The following is a 16,161-nucleotide window of genomic DNA, read 5'->3' on the forward strand; positions in this document are numbered from 1 at the left end:
GCTGCTAAGTCACTTCAGTCGTGTCCGACTCTGTGTGACACCATAGACAGCAGCCCACCAGGCTCCCCCGTCCCTGGGATTCTCCAGGCAAGAACACTGGAGTGGGTTGCCATTTCCTTCTCCAATGCATGAACTTGAAAAGTGAAAGTGAAGTTGCTCAGTCGTGTCCGACTCTGAGCGACCCCATGGACTGCAGCCTACCAGGCTCCTCCGTCCATGGGATTTTCCAGGCAAGAGTACTGGAGTGGGGTGCCATTGCCTTCTCTGATATATTAACTATACATCAATTTAAATAAAAGACAGAAACAACATTCTAGCCAGAATTCTGACATTGAAACTCATATTGATAGCCTGTTTGAACACTTGATTTGGCTAGTAATTTTTCAAGTATATGATATTCAATTGAGCTCCTGATCTTTCTGCCCTAACTCTCCTTACTCCATAGTATTTCTCATCTCAGCATGTAGAAACTCCATTCCTACAACTACTCAATTTCTTTCTTTCTCTTAAGTACTGCATCTCAATCCCTGCCAGTTCTAACTGTAAGATGTATCCAAAAATCTGTCCATGTGTTACCATAGCAACAATCCAGCCTAAATCATGTTGCCTTTCGCCTGGGTTATTGCAAAATTTTCCTCATTTCTTGAAAATGTTATCCAGAATTCTCGGTTAACATGTTGGTTCCATCAATTTATTCCACTGCTTAAATCCCTGTATTGTTTTTCAGTCTCTCACAGGGCTGAGTCCTGACCTGATTCAGGAGTCCCTCATTCATCTGAAGGAGCACCCCTATGCTCACCCATTCTGCCCTCTTCTACTCCTTTCCCTGTACTCACTCTACTCCAGCCACCCTGGTTCCCTGTGATTCTTCAGTCACACTAGGCAAGTGCCTGCCTCAAAGCCTTCACAATTACTATTCCCTTTGCTCAGATTTATCTTTCTGTAGATGTCTGTGTTTTTCTTTCCTCATTTCTTTGATGTCTTTGCCCAGATGCTACTGAAGTGAACATTCTGCTGTACCATTAAGAGCTCCTTTCATGCCTGATTCACTCATTCTTTCAGCTCCTGGCAGTGTTGGCAGATGAGTGCCTCTGCAGGGCAGGGTCCTTGACCAAAAGAACCTGCCTTGTCCAAGGTTGTAACTCCCACCTGAAGGCAGCCCTCATGCAATGACTGGGCAACTTGGAGTATAAAGGTTAATCTCCCTCTCAAGAACAACTTTGAAGAATCAGTCCAGTTACAGACCTCCAAAGGATCATCTGTGACCCCTATTACAACAGCATTGTGGTTCACCCTTGCCTATGGCTAAGTTCTGCCTCCCTCCTTCCATCTAGATTTATCTGCCAAAGGTGTTCCTCGCTCCTTTTTAAGCAGATCTGCCTCAGATTCTGTTTCCAGGGAAACTTAATCTGAGAGAGTTGATATCAAGAGTGGTCCCAAGAAGCAGACTCTAAATGGGATATTGGAACTAGATTACCGATCCCCAACCTTCAACCTTCAGCCAGCTAAGCAATTAGGGCCCGATTATTGCTGTTAGTTTTATGACCCATTGCATCCAGCTTGCAAAAGCAGGAACATTTTTAAAATTTTCACTGGTAGTAATCTGAAATTGGATATCAGTGAAATACAATATACATGTAAGAAAAATCTCAGTATTCAGAAGAGTTAAATTTAGCAAGAAAAAAGTATAAGGACTACAGCAATATGGCTGTTGCTGGGAGCTATCGATTCACTGAAGAAAAGACAATGGAAGGCCAAGGGTGATTAATTACAAATTTAATGCAAAGCACAAAAGTCAGAGGATAGCCTATATAGATGAAGGTGGGAAAAGTGATGATCAGCCAGAGGACTTAATTACAAGGTAGAAGAGTTCAACAGAAGATTGAATATTCAACCATGGCAAGACTGTTACACCAAAGTCAAGGTCTTCATGGAAAGAAATGAGACCTAGAGATTTAAAATAGTAATGCCTGGGTTGATGCATCAAAAAATCTTGAATCCTTAGACTCTACTTGGATCCTCTGGGCTGGCAAAAGTGTTACATTCTTCCTTTTTAAAAAGTAGCACCCCCTCTTGCATGAAGGCAATGCAGAATCCTTTGTCTTGTAAGATAGCTTTCAGTCTAATGTGAATCTATACCTACTGCTTCAGGAAACACAGTTAGTAACTATAGTCGACTTATGACATAACCTAACCAAGGAAGTTCTGGACCTGTAAGCAGAAGAAAGAGCCCACATAAGAAAAGAGCTCCAGAAGCTAACCAACATGTACTTGCAGGAGCTATAAGTGTGTGTGTGTACACACATAAATATATTTAGATTTTAAGGGTGCTAGATCAAAGGAAAGCGGAATAAAAATTGGATAAAGGAGAGGTATCATACAGAAGCCCTCTCCTATGATATAGGATGCCAATACCCTAGGAGACAGAATCAATATGTTTTATAGGATGGCTCTTGGAAGCCTGGATAAAGTTCTGTCCCATGGCAAATGGTAGAGGAAGGCAACAAAAGGCTCAGAGAATTTGACAACCTATATGGGAAAAATAATCAGACTTTAGGAAATGATCAAATAGATTTCCATGTATTGAAATAGTAAGGAATGCACTAGTGGAGGGGATGATTTCAGCATTATTGAGACAGTTCTTTATAGGCAGGGGTTGATGACAGAAAATACAATTATAGACCTGAGCTTCCTCAAAGCAATGGAAAGTATAAGACCCCAAAATAAAATAGACCAGGTGTGAGCATTTAATTATGAAAGTCAACACAGCTGTAATATTATAAAGAGAGTAAAGGTCAGAGTAGCAGCCAGGGGAGCCAGATATGTATAGACCTATGGAAATAATTAATAGATCAGACCATCCTTAAAACCAAAGTAAATGAACAGGCCTTCTGAGTACTGCTGGATTTAAACAACCCAAAGAGTCAAGGATAATCATTAGAAGGATAATGTCATGATCCCTTATCCTATTTCTAGAACTGAGCTATTTCTCAGAGCCTGACTCCAATTACTGAGAGATCCTCATGAAGGAGAAGGCTGCAACATCATGACAAGTATGTAGAATGAAGAGTCACTAAGCAGATTCTAGTTGCTTGGGCTTTTCTCTAATTGTGGAGAGCAGGGGCTACTTTTTAGTTGTAGTGTGCAGGAGTCTCATTGAGGGAGCTTTTCTTATTGCGGAGCATGGGCTGTAGGCAGCACAGGCCCAGTAGCTGTGGCTCCTTGTGGGTTGTAAAGCATAGGCTCCAAGTTGTGGCATACAGTCTCAGTTGCTTTGCAGCATGTGGAACCAGGGATAGAATGCATGTCCTCTGTATTGCTAGGTGGATCCCTATCCATTATACCACCAGCAAAGTCCTTTTTTTTTTTATTTTTTTTTTTAACACTTGTCACCATCTATAATTCTGTATACTCAAAATATTTAGTGTGTTTGTCTGTGTGAATCCCTCTACACCCTAAGACACTAGAATTTAAGCTCTGTGAGAAAGGCATCTAATTTGATTTACTGCTGAATCGCTCATGCCTGGTACACACATAACAATTGTTAAATATATCAATTGCTGAATAAATGAATTCCTGCAATTCCAGAGGTAATATTTCACATTTGCAATCATTTGGGAAAAGGAGAATCATGCATGTCCAAGATGGAACAGGACCCTTCAAACACTGTATATCTACTGATCACTCACTATTCTCTAGTGTTTTCAATAAGCAAGGTTTTTTTCTGTGTACTCTGTTGAGAGCCTGCAAACAGAAGAGAAGAACCGGAGGGCATGGTCACTGCAAAATATCCCCACCTAGTTAAAGAGGATGGACGAACTGATTGGCTGCAGATTCCTCTTAGGAATTTCAAAAGTAATGAAGCATCTAAGAGGAGGTAGTAGATGTGAATCATAATGGAGAATGTACAGATGAGGTTCACTCTTAAAGGATGAGAATTATGAGGAAAAATTAGCTATGGAAGAGCAAGAAAATCCTAGTGAGGGAAAAAAGCCTGAGTGAAAGCTAAGTTGGGATACTAGGATAAAATTTTGTGAAAGTTGAACAAAATCTGTACTTTAATAATCCTATAGATACATTTGTTTTTTTAAAGACAGACTTTGGGACAGGAAGAGGCCCCTTAGGAAATAATTATCTCCTTTGTCGTTTAGGCTTGTAATATTTTTGTTTCCAATAATCATCACATATAATTATATCCTAATCCATAGAAAAATAAAAGATAGAAATTAGAAAAATAAAGATAGACATTAACTTCAATGTTTGTGTTACCTCTAAAGACATAAGAGCTGCTTAATGCTGGTACTGTAAACTTATTGCACCATCTGAATGTGCTAACTTGAAACAGCAACTTTTGCCCTACTCCCTCAAGATAGAAAGACTGCTCTCAAGGAGTCCTCAAAGACATGAACTCTCAAAAGGCAATACCATGCACAGGGCTCCCAGAAGTACATATTTGAGTACCATTAGTAAAGAAGGGATAGTTTGTCTCAAATTTCATGGGAATATACAAAGATAAAGGTCATTGCTAAGGGAGCTAAGACTCAAAACACTCAGGGATCCAAAGCCTAAAGTCAACACCTCCTATAAGATATGGAAACAAATTAAAGAATACAGATGGCAGCCTGTTTTGACAATTTCCAGAAGGGGCTGAGCCACTGAAGCCACTTATGGAAGTCAGCCACAGGTCACAGTGTCAGGGGATATCCAGCTTGATGACTCTACGTGTGCTGCATGCTAAGCTGCTTCAGTCGTATCTGACACTTTATCACCCCATGCACTGTAGCCCACCAGGCTCCTCTGTCCATGGGATTCTCCAGGCAAGAATACTGGAGTGGGTTGCCATTTCCCCTTCCAGGGGATTGTCCCAACCCAGGGTTTGAACACCCATCTTTTATGTCCCCTGCATTGGCAGGAAAGTTCTTTACCTCTAGCACCACCTGTAAAAACCCAACTGTATAAGACTCAGTAATACTGGCAAAAGAGATCTCTCCAGAAATGTAGGTTGGAATCTCAATATTAAAAGCAAATGGGAAATAATCCCAGGATATCTCAAGCTAGATGTTAAACATAAATTTAAAACAGCAATGTAAATCTAATATGCCAGTCTGAAGATTCAACAGAGAACTTGACCAAAAAGCAAGAAGAAGAAAAATCACCTCATCACTCAAGCTTGTGGTCTGTCAGTGACTTTTAAAGCTGAGGACTCATTCTCTGTATTTTACACCTTCTCAGTTTTCTTTATTGCACAGCCTGTTCCCACAGAAGATATTCCTGATTAGGTTGATACTGTGATTTTTTTAAAAAGGCAACAATGTTCTTTGAAGTTATTTTGCAATGATTATTTGAAAAGACCACGATTCTCCAATACAATGTCTCTTTCTTTCTCTGTGTGTGTGGGTTGTGCACACAATGTATGTATATCTGTGTGTGTGTATGTATATGTACAGCAATCTACCTTTTTTAGTTGGTCACTATATAAAACTCTAATATGATAGGACACTTTGGCCACCTGATGCAAAGAGCTGACTCATTTGCAAAGACCCTGATGCTGGCATGCTGCAGTTCATGGGGTTGCAAAGAGTCAGACATGACTGAGCGACTGAACTGAACTGGACAGCTTTGTTTCTTTTAAAGAAGGAACAAAATTTATGGCCACATAGTTCCTTAAACAAAAACATCTAATTTGGTTACCTTTTCCTGTTGTCATCTTTTATCAATTTTCCCTCATTACAGAGCAAGGCTTAATAATAGAAAGGGAGTATGCTGGTGTTGTTTTTAAGGCTGATTTTTTTTTTTTAAAGATGTACTTATTGGGCTAACAGTTGTAATCATAGATATGAACACTATTTTAGACTAAAATTGGGCTTCACAGGTGGCACTAGTGGTAAAGAACCTGCCTGCCAATGCAGATAGACGTAAGAGATGGGAGTTCAATCCTGGGGTTGGGATGATCCCCTGGAGGAGGGCATGGTGACCCACTCCAGTATTCTTGCGTGGACAATCCCAGGGACAGAGGAGCCTGACAGGCTGCGGTCCATAGGGTTGCTCAGAGTTGGACATGGCTGACATGACATAGTACACATACACAGACTAAAATTGGTCTTTTTGTTGATTTTATGAGTCACTTTAAAATTTCAAGGGTGTTGAGACAGACCCATCATGACACTGAACCTTGGAAATACTCAACCATGCTGTCACCTCAACAGAGCACACACGAAAAAGGTCCCAGGTCTCTATCAATGCACTAACAAAAAATAATTTTTGAATATTTCTAATAGTTAGCACTATGTCAAATAAAATGGAGGATACCTAAGCTAATAAAATACTGTATTCACTCTAACAAAATTTATTGTTTTATTTCCATAATTTTCTTAGGTCCAGAAAAGCATAGTGAGTGATAAGTGAAGCAACATGGATTTATAGCTGTATTAACAACCACAGCTCATTAGTGAAGCTGAGATCCAGGCACCCAAGGGAGAGGAATGAGAAGCCTTTCTCTTCTCTCTGGCTCTCCCCAGCTTCCCTCCCCTAAATATAGATATACCTTGAATTTAATGTCAAGATTATTTTAGCGACTAATGAAAAAAATCACATAGCAATCTCATAAAGTTGAAGATAAAACATTCTGAGTCATGCAGCAAAGTAGAATTTTGTAACTGTATACAGTGCAGAAAATATACAATTATACTCCTGGAAGAGTTGGTTACTTTTCATCAGTAGCCCACTTAGAAGTCTTAGTAAATTGCATACCCTTTCAAAGCCACGGTATGTTCCCAGCAAAAAAATAGGGAGTATATTTACTTGAATGCTGTTATAGGAAGTACCTTATCTATTCATAATTGCTATGGAACACATAAGAGTCTTCTATATTCAAGGTACTCTATATTCAATTTTGTAAAATTGAATATAAAACAAAATGTAAAAACAAAAAGGAAAAGATTTTAATGTTTGTGTTCTTTTGCATTGCTGTTAGTGTGGATGGACGAGTGAGTATAAATAAACCAGCTGGTGCAAATCTTGTTCCTTTGGGGCAGGCCCTTTGCATTTTAAAAGCAACATCACATGCTTTGCATACCTACCTTTCCACATCTTTATACTATCATAACATGGCTTGGGCAGATGAAATCCAGAAAGTTTTGACTATGCTTATGTATTGACAATCTAATATTCTATGTGAAAAAGTAAACAAAGCAGGACTATGTATTGAATTTGGCAGCCTATTTCCTTGTTCCATAAATATGCAAAAATACACCTGTTCAGAGTTTGTCCACGATCCCACAAGAACAGCACTAACATGATGATGGACTGACTGTATTCTAATATTTCCCTGTTAGGCACATCCACAAATCCCAAAATGTGCACTGAGAGATTTGCCTGCTGCCGCAGGTAGCCAACTCGGCTTAAAAGGAAAACATCACTTGACTATCTAAGTGCTTTATGCTTCATATTAACAAACAAGCGAAAAAATTGTATAACAGAATCTCTGTCCCCAAACTTGCAGATTGTCGAGAAGGACGTGATGTCTGTTAGGGTAGTCGAAAGGCATGGAACATATTTAGGTATATTTATTGTTCTTACCTTGCAGGAAAAACCAAATGACCTACTGTTACAAAGAATATTGCTTTTTATTCCCTCAGTACCAAATCAATAAAAGTCCTTCCAGCGCAACAGCTGTTCCTTAATGGCCCCAAAGAGTTAATGCCCTGCCTGAATCAAAAACATTCCAGTGTCTACACCAAGCAGACCCTCAATTAATGGTGATGGATTGACTTTCTCACAAGCAGTAAAAGCTCAATTTATAGAAATTGATCCTATGAGACAAAAATAAATAATTTAAGAGCACTCTGTGTTGAATTCTATGTTTGGCAACATAGCAATGTGTATAGATCTAAGAACTATGTGTATTTTTTTTTTAATGGAAAGGTTTTCTAGTTAGCTGACAGATACTAAGAGTGTCTCAATCATTTTGAGTCATAATCTAAGCATAGCAGAACTATAAATCTGGGTGATTCAATATAAATATTCTGATAGTGATATCACAGTGATTATGAAGAATCTGAAGACTCATGTACTTAAAGATAAGACACACGTTTGTTCGTTAATAATTATAACTTTAAATCTTGCAATAAAGATCGCCTATTAGTGATAAACACTATTTGAATTGTCCATTTCAGATCTTTAGTGTACAGATTTTCATAACTTTCTACATTATTGTATGCTATTCTTTAAGGAAAATGAACAGGTTTGAAGGAGTGCCAGAAGTAACCACTTAATTTGAAAGTATAATGAATTTTCTCTTTAGCTGCCATAGAAGTGTGTGGTTTTACCCTTTGTCAGGTGACAGCATCTCCTTAGTCAAAGCAGAGTCTTAGAAAATGAGGGAATGGGCTGTTGGGTACTTCAGCAGAGCATTGCTCTTACATCCTATGTCCAAACCAGAGCACCAGCTGCGCTCTACATTCCAAAAAGTTTGAGCAAATAAACTGACAAGTATCTAACACTACAAGATGGGAATTGGAATTAGTTCAGAGAGCAAGGAGTCAGCCAAAAGATCTAAAGAGTTGGAGAAAAAGCTTCAGGAAGATGCTGAGCGAGATGCAAGAACTGTAAAGTTGCTGTTGTTAGGTAATATCCTTTTTTCCTTTTGCCTTTAAAACCCTGCTATTTTTTCAACTGTGATGTATTTACTTTTCTCAAACTTTAATTTCAAGGGTATTACCATATGGGAGATTTATTACGAAAATGTGTTTTGAAATTGATTTTATGTGTACTCTGTAAATATTTACTTTTTTGCTTAGGATTTTATTGCATGTCTTTTATTAACCAGAGAGACAAATATTTATTAGATGACTCAATTTCTCTATGTCAGTAATCTTTTATTATTAAAAAAACGATTGGACATTTATTATTTTATTGTACTCTAGCCATTTTCTGAATATCAACTTTTTAATATGGAAGAAATCCTTTAATTACATGTTACAAAGATTTATGTCATTTTGTTTGGAAATATTTTGTTTGGTATCAACACTAATATGTTATTTAATTACTTATACTGTTAAAACCAATTAGTCGAATTAGAGAGTAATGCTAAAGTACTTTAAAAGATATTAATAATATTATTCAGCCTTCTGAATACTGTCTATATAATTGAAAAATACTCCATTTAAGTCCTTTTAGGGTATTTAAATATTCATTTAGGTCAGGAATTATGTCTCTTCTATTTTTTTATTCCCTCAAAATTCAGCACACTATTTAACCACAGCTATGAACTAAATAAATGTTCAATGAACTGAAAGAATGAATATAATTTATATATCATGCATTTTTCTAAACATGTCACAGTCCCTAGAAGATAAATATGATTTTGAAATAAAGACCTATAAAAAAATATAAAACAAGAACTTCAATTTAATCGTAGTTACATGTTCTTCTGCTCTCCATTATATACAAAAGCACTCCATTTTATTTTAGAATTGTGACTCTTTCACACAACAAAATATTCTCATTCGTGTCTATGTGTGCTTTTACCATGTCTGATTTGCTCCCAGTGGAAAGAGTATCTCAGAAGCCAGCTATAAGATTCCCACCACTTGCTCTTCCAAGGAAAGGAAATATTTTCTCTCTTTATGCCCAATTCCTGAGGCCTTACACCCACAGCAGTTACAAGTAACTACCAAGAGAGGTTGGTAAGTTAGAAAGATGTAGGGGTCAGCTCTTATGAAACCACCAAATGCAACTTCCCTAACGCTCCGGAGTATTCTGAGACTTTGATCAAGAGGGAAAGTAATAAGTGGACACAGAGAAAACAAATAAAAGATGAGAGGGAACACCAAACATTCCAGCAAGTATGTTCTGTGTCCTTGTTGTACTAAGAACCATGGCACAGGACTAGTAACACAATACACAGAGAATCCCTATGCTTGAATAAAATTTCAAAAGAATAGATATTTTCAATATACAAATTATTTTTAGATTAAAGTGATGGGCTACATAAAGAGGAAAGGGTAACATTATAGAAGATATACAAAGAACTTTAGTGGTACTATTACATCTTTTAACATCCTAAGACAATCACAATTGCATAAATTCACCTCCAGTGTTACCATATATTTGGATTCATATATTTGGATTCATTGGTTCCAACAATATGTCACTGAACTTCTCTATCACATCTTATTTGCACAGATGAATCAAATTCTCTATAGCTTTCCCTATTCAGTGATATTTCAAGCCCTTGACTAATTCCCTTCTGGACTCTATATAAGTTCTATGTGGTAGTTTAGTCACCAAGTCGTGTCTGACCCTTGTGAACCCATGGACTATAGCCCACCAAGTTCCTCTGCCCATCGGATTTTCTAGGCAATAATACTGGAGTGGAATCTTGCTGAAACAGGGATTGAAACCAGGTCTCCTGCACTGCAGGCAGATTCTTTACTGACTGAGCTAACAAGAAAGTCATATGAGTTTTATATCTAATGATGAAGTTGTCAAAGTTCAAAACAATAAAATCTTGTAATAACTCTGCTTCAATTCTCATGTTTTGAACTGAAATTATCTAACCTATTATCTTTATATTCAATTTGGTCTCATTAATATATAAAAGCATTCAGTAGAACCAAAGTAAACCTTCCCACCCTCAAATCCCCTCACTAATGAAATCTAATTTCTCCCATCATTGAAACAATGATTCTCATTCATCAGTCTTGTCTGAACAGCTGTTTTTAAGCAATGAATGTATGTCCTGTGGGACCAACCAGGACAGCCTTGGTAGAAATCAGAACTTGAGTCTGGCTCTACTTTTATAAAAACAGAAATCTTAAATTTATAGAAATCTGAAAAAAAAAAAACCATTTTCAACAGAATTCATTATTTATGTTGATCCTCTTGTTATTCAGTGAATTTCGAGGTGCTTAAACACAGCACAACTTTCCAAGTTAACATGTGCTGTGGAGTAGATGTACTATTTGGTATCACTGGACATAAGATTTCACTGAATTTGAAGAGCTATCTATATCACAGTGCACTTTACAACTAAAGGATCACCTTGAAGACAGACTCCCTTTTATTCTACCTTTCAGACATTCAGTAAAATTATACAAGAGATGCCAAATCTGCTTCTATACCAAAAAGCAGCCTTCTAGTAAACACTGGAGATGACATACATTCCTGACTTATTTGATAAAACTGCTATCAAGACAATAATGCCATGGAATGTATTGTTTTTTTTTAATTAGCCTGTAAAGGTGCCCCAGAAAGAGTGCATTTTAGTAAGAAAAAGCAAATGCTAATGTATAAGCTGTTCTTTTTTGTAGACTTCCTATGTTACTTTATTTTTAATTTTATTTAAATTAGAAAAAAAATCTTAATTTATAGATGTTTGATTACACTTCAATTCCATTCAAAAGAAATACCTGTCTTTTCATTGTGAGATCATTGTGGTTCATGTTTCTGTTTTTCCTATATCTCCTTTCTTTATATTTATTATTTCAAATTTTAGTTCAAATTTATTTATTTAACACATTACTTCTTTTTTTTACTTTTACAAATTTTCATCACGTGAGCTTGACAGATTCAGAGCTCCAAAGTATAGGGGAAAAAATAGCTTTGTTTTTTCATCATATCTGAAACCTTGCCTCATTCATTCTACAATGTTCAGTTATGATATTGTAATAAGCTTTTAGCCAGTGATTTCCAGCACTGTCATGGACTACACAATACTGGTGCTCTACTCCTTTAATTCTAAACCATTTATTCTTTATTTTTCTATGTGCTATCTTGTAAACATCACAGTATCATTTTTAATGTATATGTGTATATACATTAATTATATGTAATTATCAAGTAATGCAATGTACATACACATATGTATATCCTTTTATGTATATCAAGAGGAAAGAGGACATAAGACTCATGCTATATCAAAGTTCTTACTTGTATTCTGTTTAAATAGGTCTTTTTATTTTTAAAAGCATTTCTATATATGAGTGGGAAAGGATGCAGAAAACTGGAGGTGTTCCTCAGTCACTGGCTAGAGTATAAATTCATCAAGTGTAGAAGCTCTATTTTATGTTTCTAATACACCAGTATAGTCAATGCTTGTCTGTGGATGTGATCACTTACACAGGTCCCCTGGAATAATTATGTTACAATTAAAACTTGCAAAGCATAATTAGAAAAAAAAAAACTTCTTTCAGATAACCAGTGATATGAATCTTGTGAACAACATGTAGAAGCAATTTCTGAGTAATGTTTCCAATTTTTTTAAATTAAAATCATTCTTTGTTATATTAAAATATTTTGTTTAAAAATATTTTACAATATTTTATTTTTATAAAGATATCAATCTTTTGGGTGTACAATATTTTTACTATTTGTACAAATATTGCACAAATGTTTAAAATTGTTTTTCACTAAAGTGGAAAGAAACAGTCTACTTGGAGAGTTTCAAATTGTCTCCAAAGCAACTATTTGCACCATAGCAATCTGAAGCCTTCAGAAGAAAAGTCAAATATTTACAGTTATATTTTTTATAACTAATGGCATTTGGCAGCATCAAATAGCTCTCTACAGTGTCCCTTTTCTCTACCGGGCAAAAAGCACTTAGACAAACATTTTGCACTGATTTGTTTGTTTTAGATTAATATATATCTAATAATCAGGACACATTAACAGACTCATAAGTCCCTCACATGAAAGATATAAACCATTCATTAAGGCATTCCATATTTAGCCAACTTATGGTATTTGTTAATGAGATTAAATACCCTGTCTTGCTGAAAATAACTCTCATTAACTGTAATGTAACAGAACATCTCATGTTATATCACAGAACATTTTTATATTCATTTTCTATATTCAAACCTTAATTATTGATTTAATAGCAATGCTATACTTTTAAAAATATTCAGATAAGCAACATGAGTTAACACAATTTATTTACCCTTCCATTAATTAAAAAGGAAAGAGGGTAGTGAAACATTTGATGGTATAAAGTCTCTGTGATAAATTTTACATAAAATATACTTCCAGTTAAGATTTACACTCAAATTCAGAATCCATCTCCTTATTTAACTTTCCTACAGATATATCAATGTAGAATTTGCCTCTAATGAAGTGAGATTCAAGCTGAAATTGAAGGTAATACTCATCAAGATATAAAAGTATTGATTTTGTGTATTAGACTCCGATCCTAATAAACTAGAGTCAGTTCAGTGGCTTAGTCATGTCTGACTGTTTGAGACCCCATGGACTACAGCACGCCAGGCTTCCCTGTCCATTACTGACTTGTGGAGCTTCCTCAAACTCATGTCCATCGAGTCAGAGATGCCATCCAACCATCTCATCCTCTGTTGTCCTGTTCTCCTCCTGACTTCAATCTTTCCCAGCATCAGGGTCTTTTCCAATAAGTCATTTTTCACATCAGGTGGCCAAAGTATTGGAGTTTCAGCTTCAGCATCAGTCCTTCCAGTGAATATTTAGTACTGATTTCCTTTAGGATGGACTGGTTGGATCTCCTGGCAATCCAAGGGACTCTCAAGAGTCTTCTCCAACACCACAGTTCAAAAAAAAACAATTCTTTGGCACTCAAGATTTTTTTATAGTCCAACTCTCACATCCATACATGACTACTGGAAAAACCACAGCCTGACTAGACAGACCTTTGTTTGCAAAGTAACATCTCTGCTTTTTAGTATACTATCTAGGTTGGTCATAGCTTTTCTTCCAAGGAGCAAGCGTCTTTTAATTTCATGGCTGCACTCACCATCTGCAGTGATTTTGGAGCTCAAGAAAAGAAAGTCTATCACTGTGTCCATTATTTCCCCCTCTATTTGCCATGAAGTGATGGGACCAGATGCCATGATCTTATTTTTTGAATGTTGAGTTCTAAGCCAGATTTTTCACTCTCTTCTTTCACTTTCATTAAGAGGCTCTTCAGCTCTTCTTTGCTTTCTGCCATAAGGGTGGTGTCATCTTGCATATCTGATGTTATTGATATTTTTCCCAGAAATCTTGATTCCAGCTTGTGCTTCATCCAGCCTGGCTTTTCTCATGACATACTCTGCACATAAGCTAATTAAACAGGGTGATAATATACAGCCTTGACGTACTCTTTTCCCAACTCGGAACCAATCTGTTGTTCCATGTCCAATTCTAATTGTTGCATCTTGACTTGCATACAGATTTCTCAGGAGGCAGGTCAGGTGCTCTGGTATTTCCATCTCTTTAAGACTTGTCCACAGTTTGATGTGATCCACTCAAAGTCTTTAGCATAGACAATAGAGCAGAAGTAGATGTTTTTCTGGAACTCTCTTGCTTTCTCGATGATATTGGCAATTTGATCTCTGGTTCCTCTACCTTTTCTAAATCCAGCTTGAACATCTGGAATATTTCACAGTTCACATACTGTAGAAGCCTGGCCTGGGGAATTTTGAGCCTTGCTTTTCTAAGTGTGTGAGATGAGTGCAATTGTTCAGTAGTTTGAGCATTCTTTGACATTGCCTTTCTTTGGGATTGGAATGAAAACTGACCTTTTACAGTCCTGTGGCCACTGCTGAGTTTTCCAAATTTGCAGACATATTGAGTGCAGCACTTTCACAGCATCATCTTTTAGGATTTGAAAGAGCTCAACTGGAATTCCATCACCTCCACTAGCTTTGCTCGTAGTGATGCTTCTTAAGGCTCACTTGATTTCGCATTCTGGGATGTCTGGCTCTAGGTGACTGATCACACCATCATGGTTATCTGGGTCATGAAGATCTTTTTTGTATAGTTCTTCTGTGTATCTTGCCACCGCTTCTTAATATCTTCTGCTTCTGTTAGGTCCCTACCATTTCTGTCCTTTATTGTGCCCATCTTTGCATAAAATGTTCCCTTGGTATAGAGATTTTCTTGAGGAGATCTCTAGTCTTTCCTATTCTATTGTTTTCCTCTATTTCTTTGCACTGATCACTGAAGAAGGCTTTCTTATCTCTCCTTGCTATTCTTTGGAACTCTCCATTCAAATGGGTGTATCTTTCCTTTTCTCCTTTGCCTTTAGCGTCTCTTCTTTTCACAGCTATGTGAAAGGGCTCCTCAGACAACTATTTTGCCTTTTTTGCATTTCTTTTTCTTGGGAATGGTCCTGATCACTGCCTCCTGTACAATGTCACAAACCTTTGTCAGTAGTTCTTTATGCACTGTGCCTATCAGATCTAATCTCTTGAATATATTTGTCATTTCCCCAGTATAATCATAAGGGATTTGATTTAGGTCACACCTGATTGGTCTAGTGGTTTTCCCTAATTTCTTCAAGTTAAGTCTGAATTTGGCAATAAAGAGTTCATGATCTGAGCCACAGTCAGCTCCTGGTCTTGTGTTTGCTGACTGTATAGAGCTTCTCCATATTTGGCTGCAAAGAATATAATCTATGAGCCATTCTGTGTAGTACCACCCAAGATAGATGGGTCATGGTGGAGAGTTCTGACAAAATGTATTCCACTGAAGAAGGAAATGGCAAACCACTTCACGATTCTTGCCTTAAAAACCCCATGAACAGTATAAAAAGGCAAAATTATACAACACTGAAAGATGAACTCCCCAGGTTAGTAGGTGCCCAATATGCTACTAGAGAACAGTGGAGAAATAACTCCAGAAAGAATGAAGAGATGGAGCCAAAGCAAAAACAACACCCAGTTGTGGATGTGACTGGTGATGGAAGTAAAGTCTGATGGTGTAAAGAGTCATGTTGCATAGGAACCTGGAATGTTAGGTCCATGAATCAAGGCAAATTGGAAGCGGTCAAACAGGAGATGGCAAGAGTGAACATCGACATTTTAGGAATCAGCAAACTAAAATGGACTGGAATGGGTGAATTTAACACAGATGACCATTATATCTACTACTGTGGGCAAGAATCCCTTAGAAGAAATGGAGTAGCCCTCATAGTCAACAAAAAGTCCAAAGTTCAGTACTTGGATGCAATCTCAAAAACAACAGAATGATCTCTGTTCGTTTCCAAGACAAACCATTCAATATCACAGTAATCCAAGTCTTTGCCCCAACCAGTAATGCTGAAGAAGCTGAAGTTGAATGGTTTTATGAAGCCCCACAAGACTTTCTAGAACTAACACTCCAAAGAGATGTCCTTATCATTATAAGGGACTGGAATGCAAAAGTAGGAAT

At 37.0% G+C, this 16,161-nt stretch overlaps 2 protein-coding genes across 10 annotated transcripts in view; one reads left to right on the top strand and one right to left on the bottom strand.

Moving 5' to 3' along the window:
* The window catches only part of LOC129659063 (platelet glycoprotein 4), a 376,463-nt gene that overhangs the window by 183,298 nt on the left and 177,004 nt on the right, over positions 1-16,161 (bottom strand). The gene's annotated exons all lie outside the window — the stretch shown is intronic.
* The window catches only part of GNAT3 (G protein subunit alpha transducin 3), a 54,914-nt gene continuing 47,089 nt past the window's right edge, over positions 8,337-16,161 (top strand). Inside the window, exon 1 of the mRNA XM_055590137.1 lies at positions 8,337-8,625. Coding sequence (XP_055446112.1) covers positions 8,508-8,625 — 118 coding nt within the window. The 5' untranslated portion in view covers positions 8,337-8,507. The remainder of the gene's footprint in view (positions 8,626-16,161) is intronic.

This window comes from Bubalus kerabau, chromosome 8, assembly GCF_029407905.1.
Source record: "Bubalus kerabau isolate K-KA32 ecotype Philippines breed swamp buffalo chromosome 8, PCC_UOA_SB_1v2, whole genome shotgun sequence".
Taxonomy (NCBI): Eukaryota; Metazoa; Chordata; class Mammalia; order Artiodactyla; family Bovidae; genus Bubalus; species Bubalus kerabau.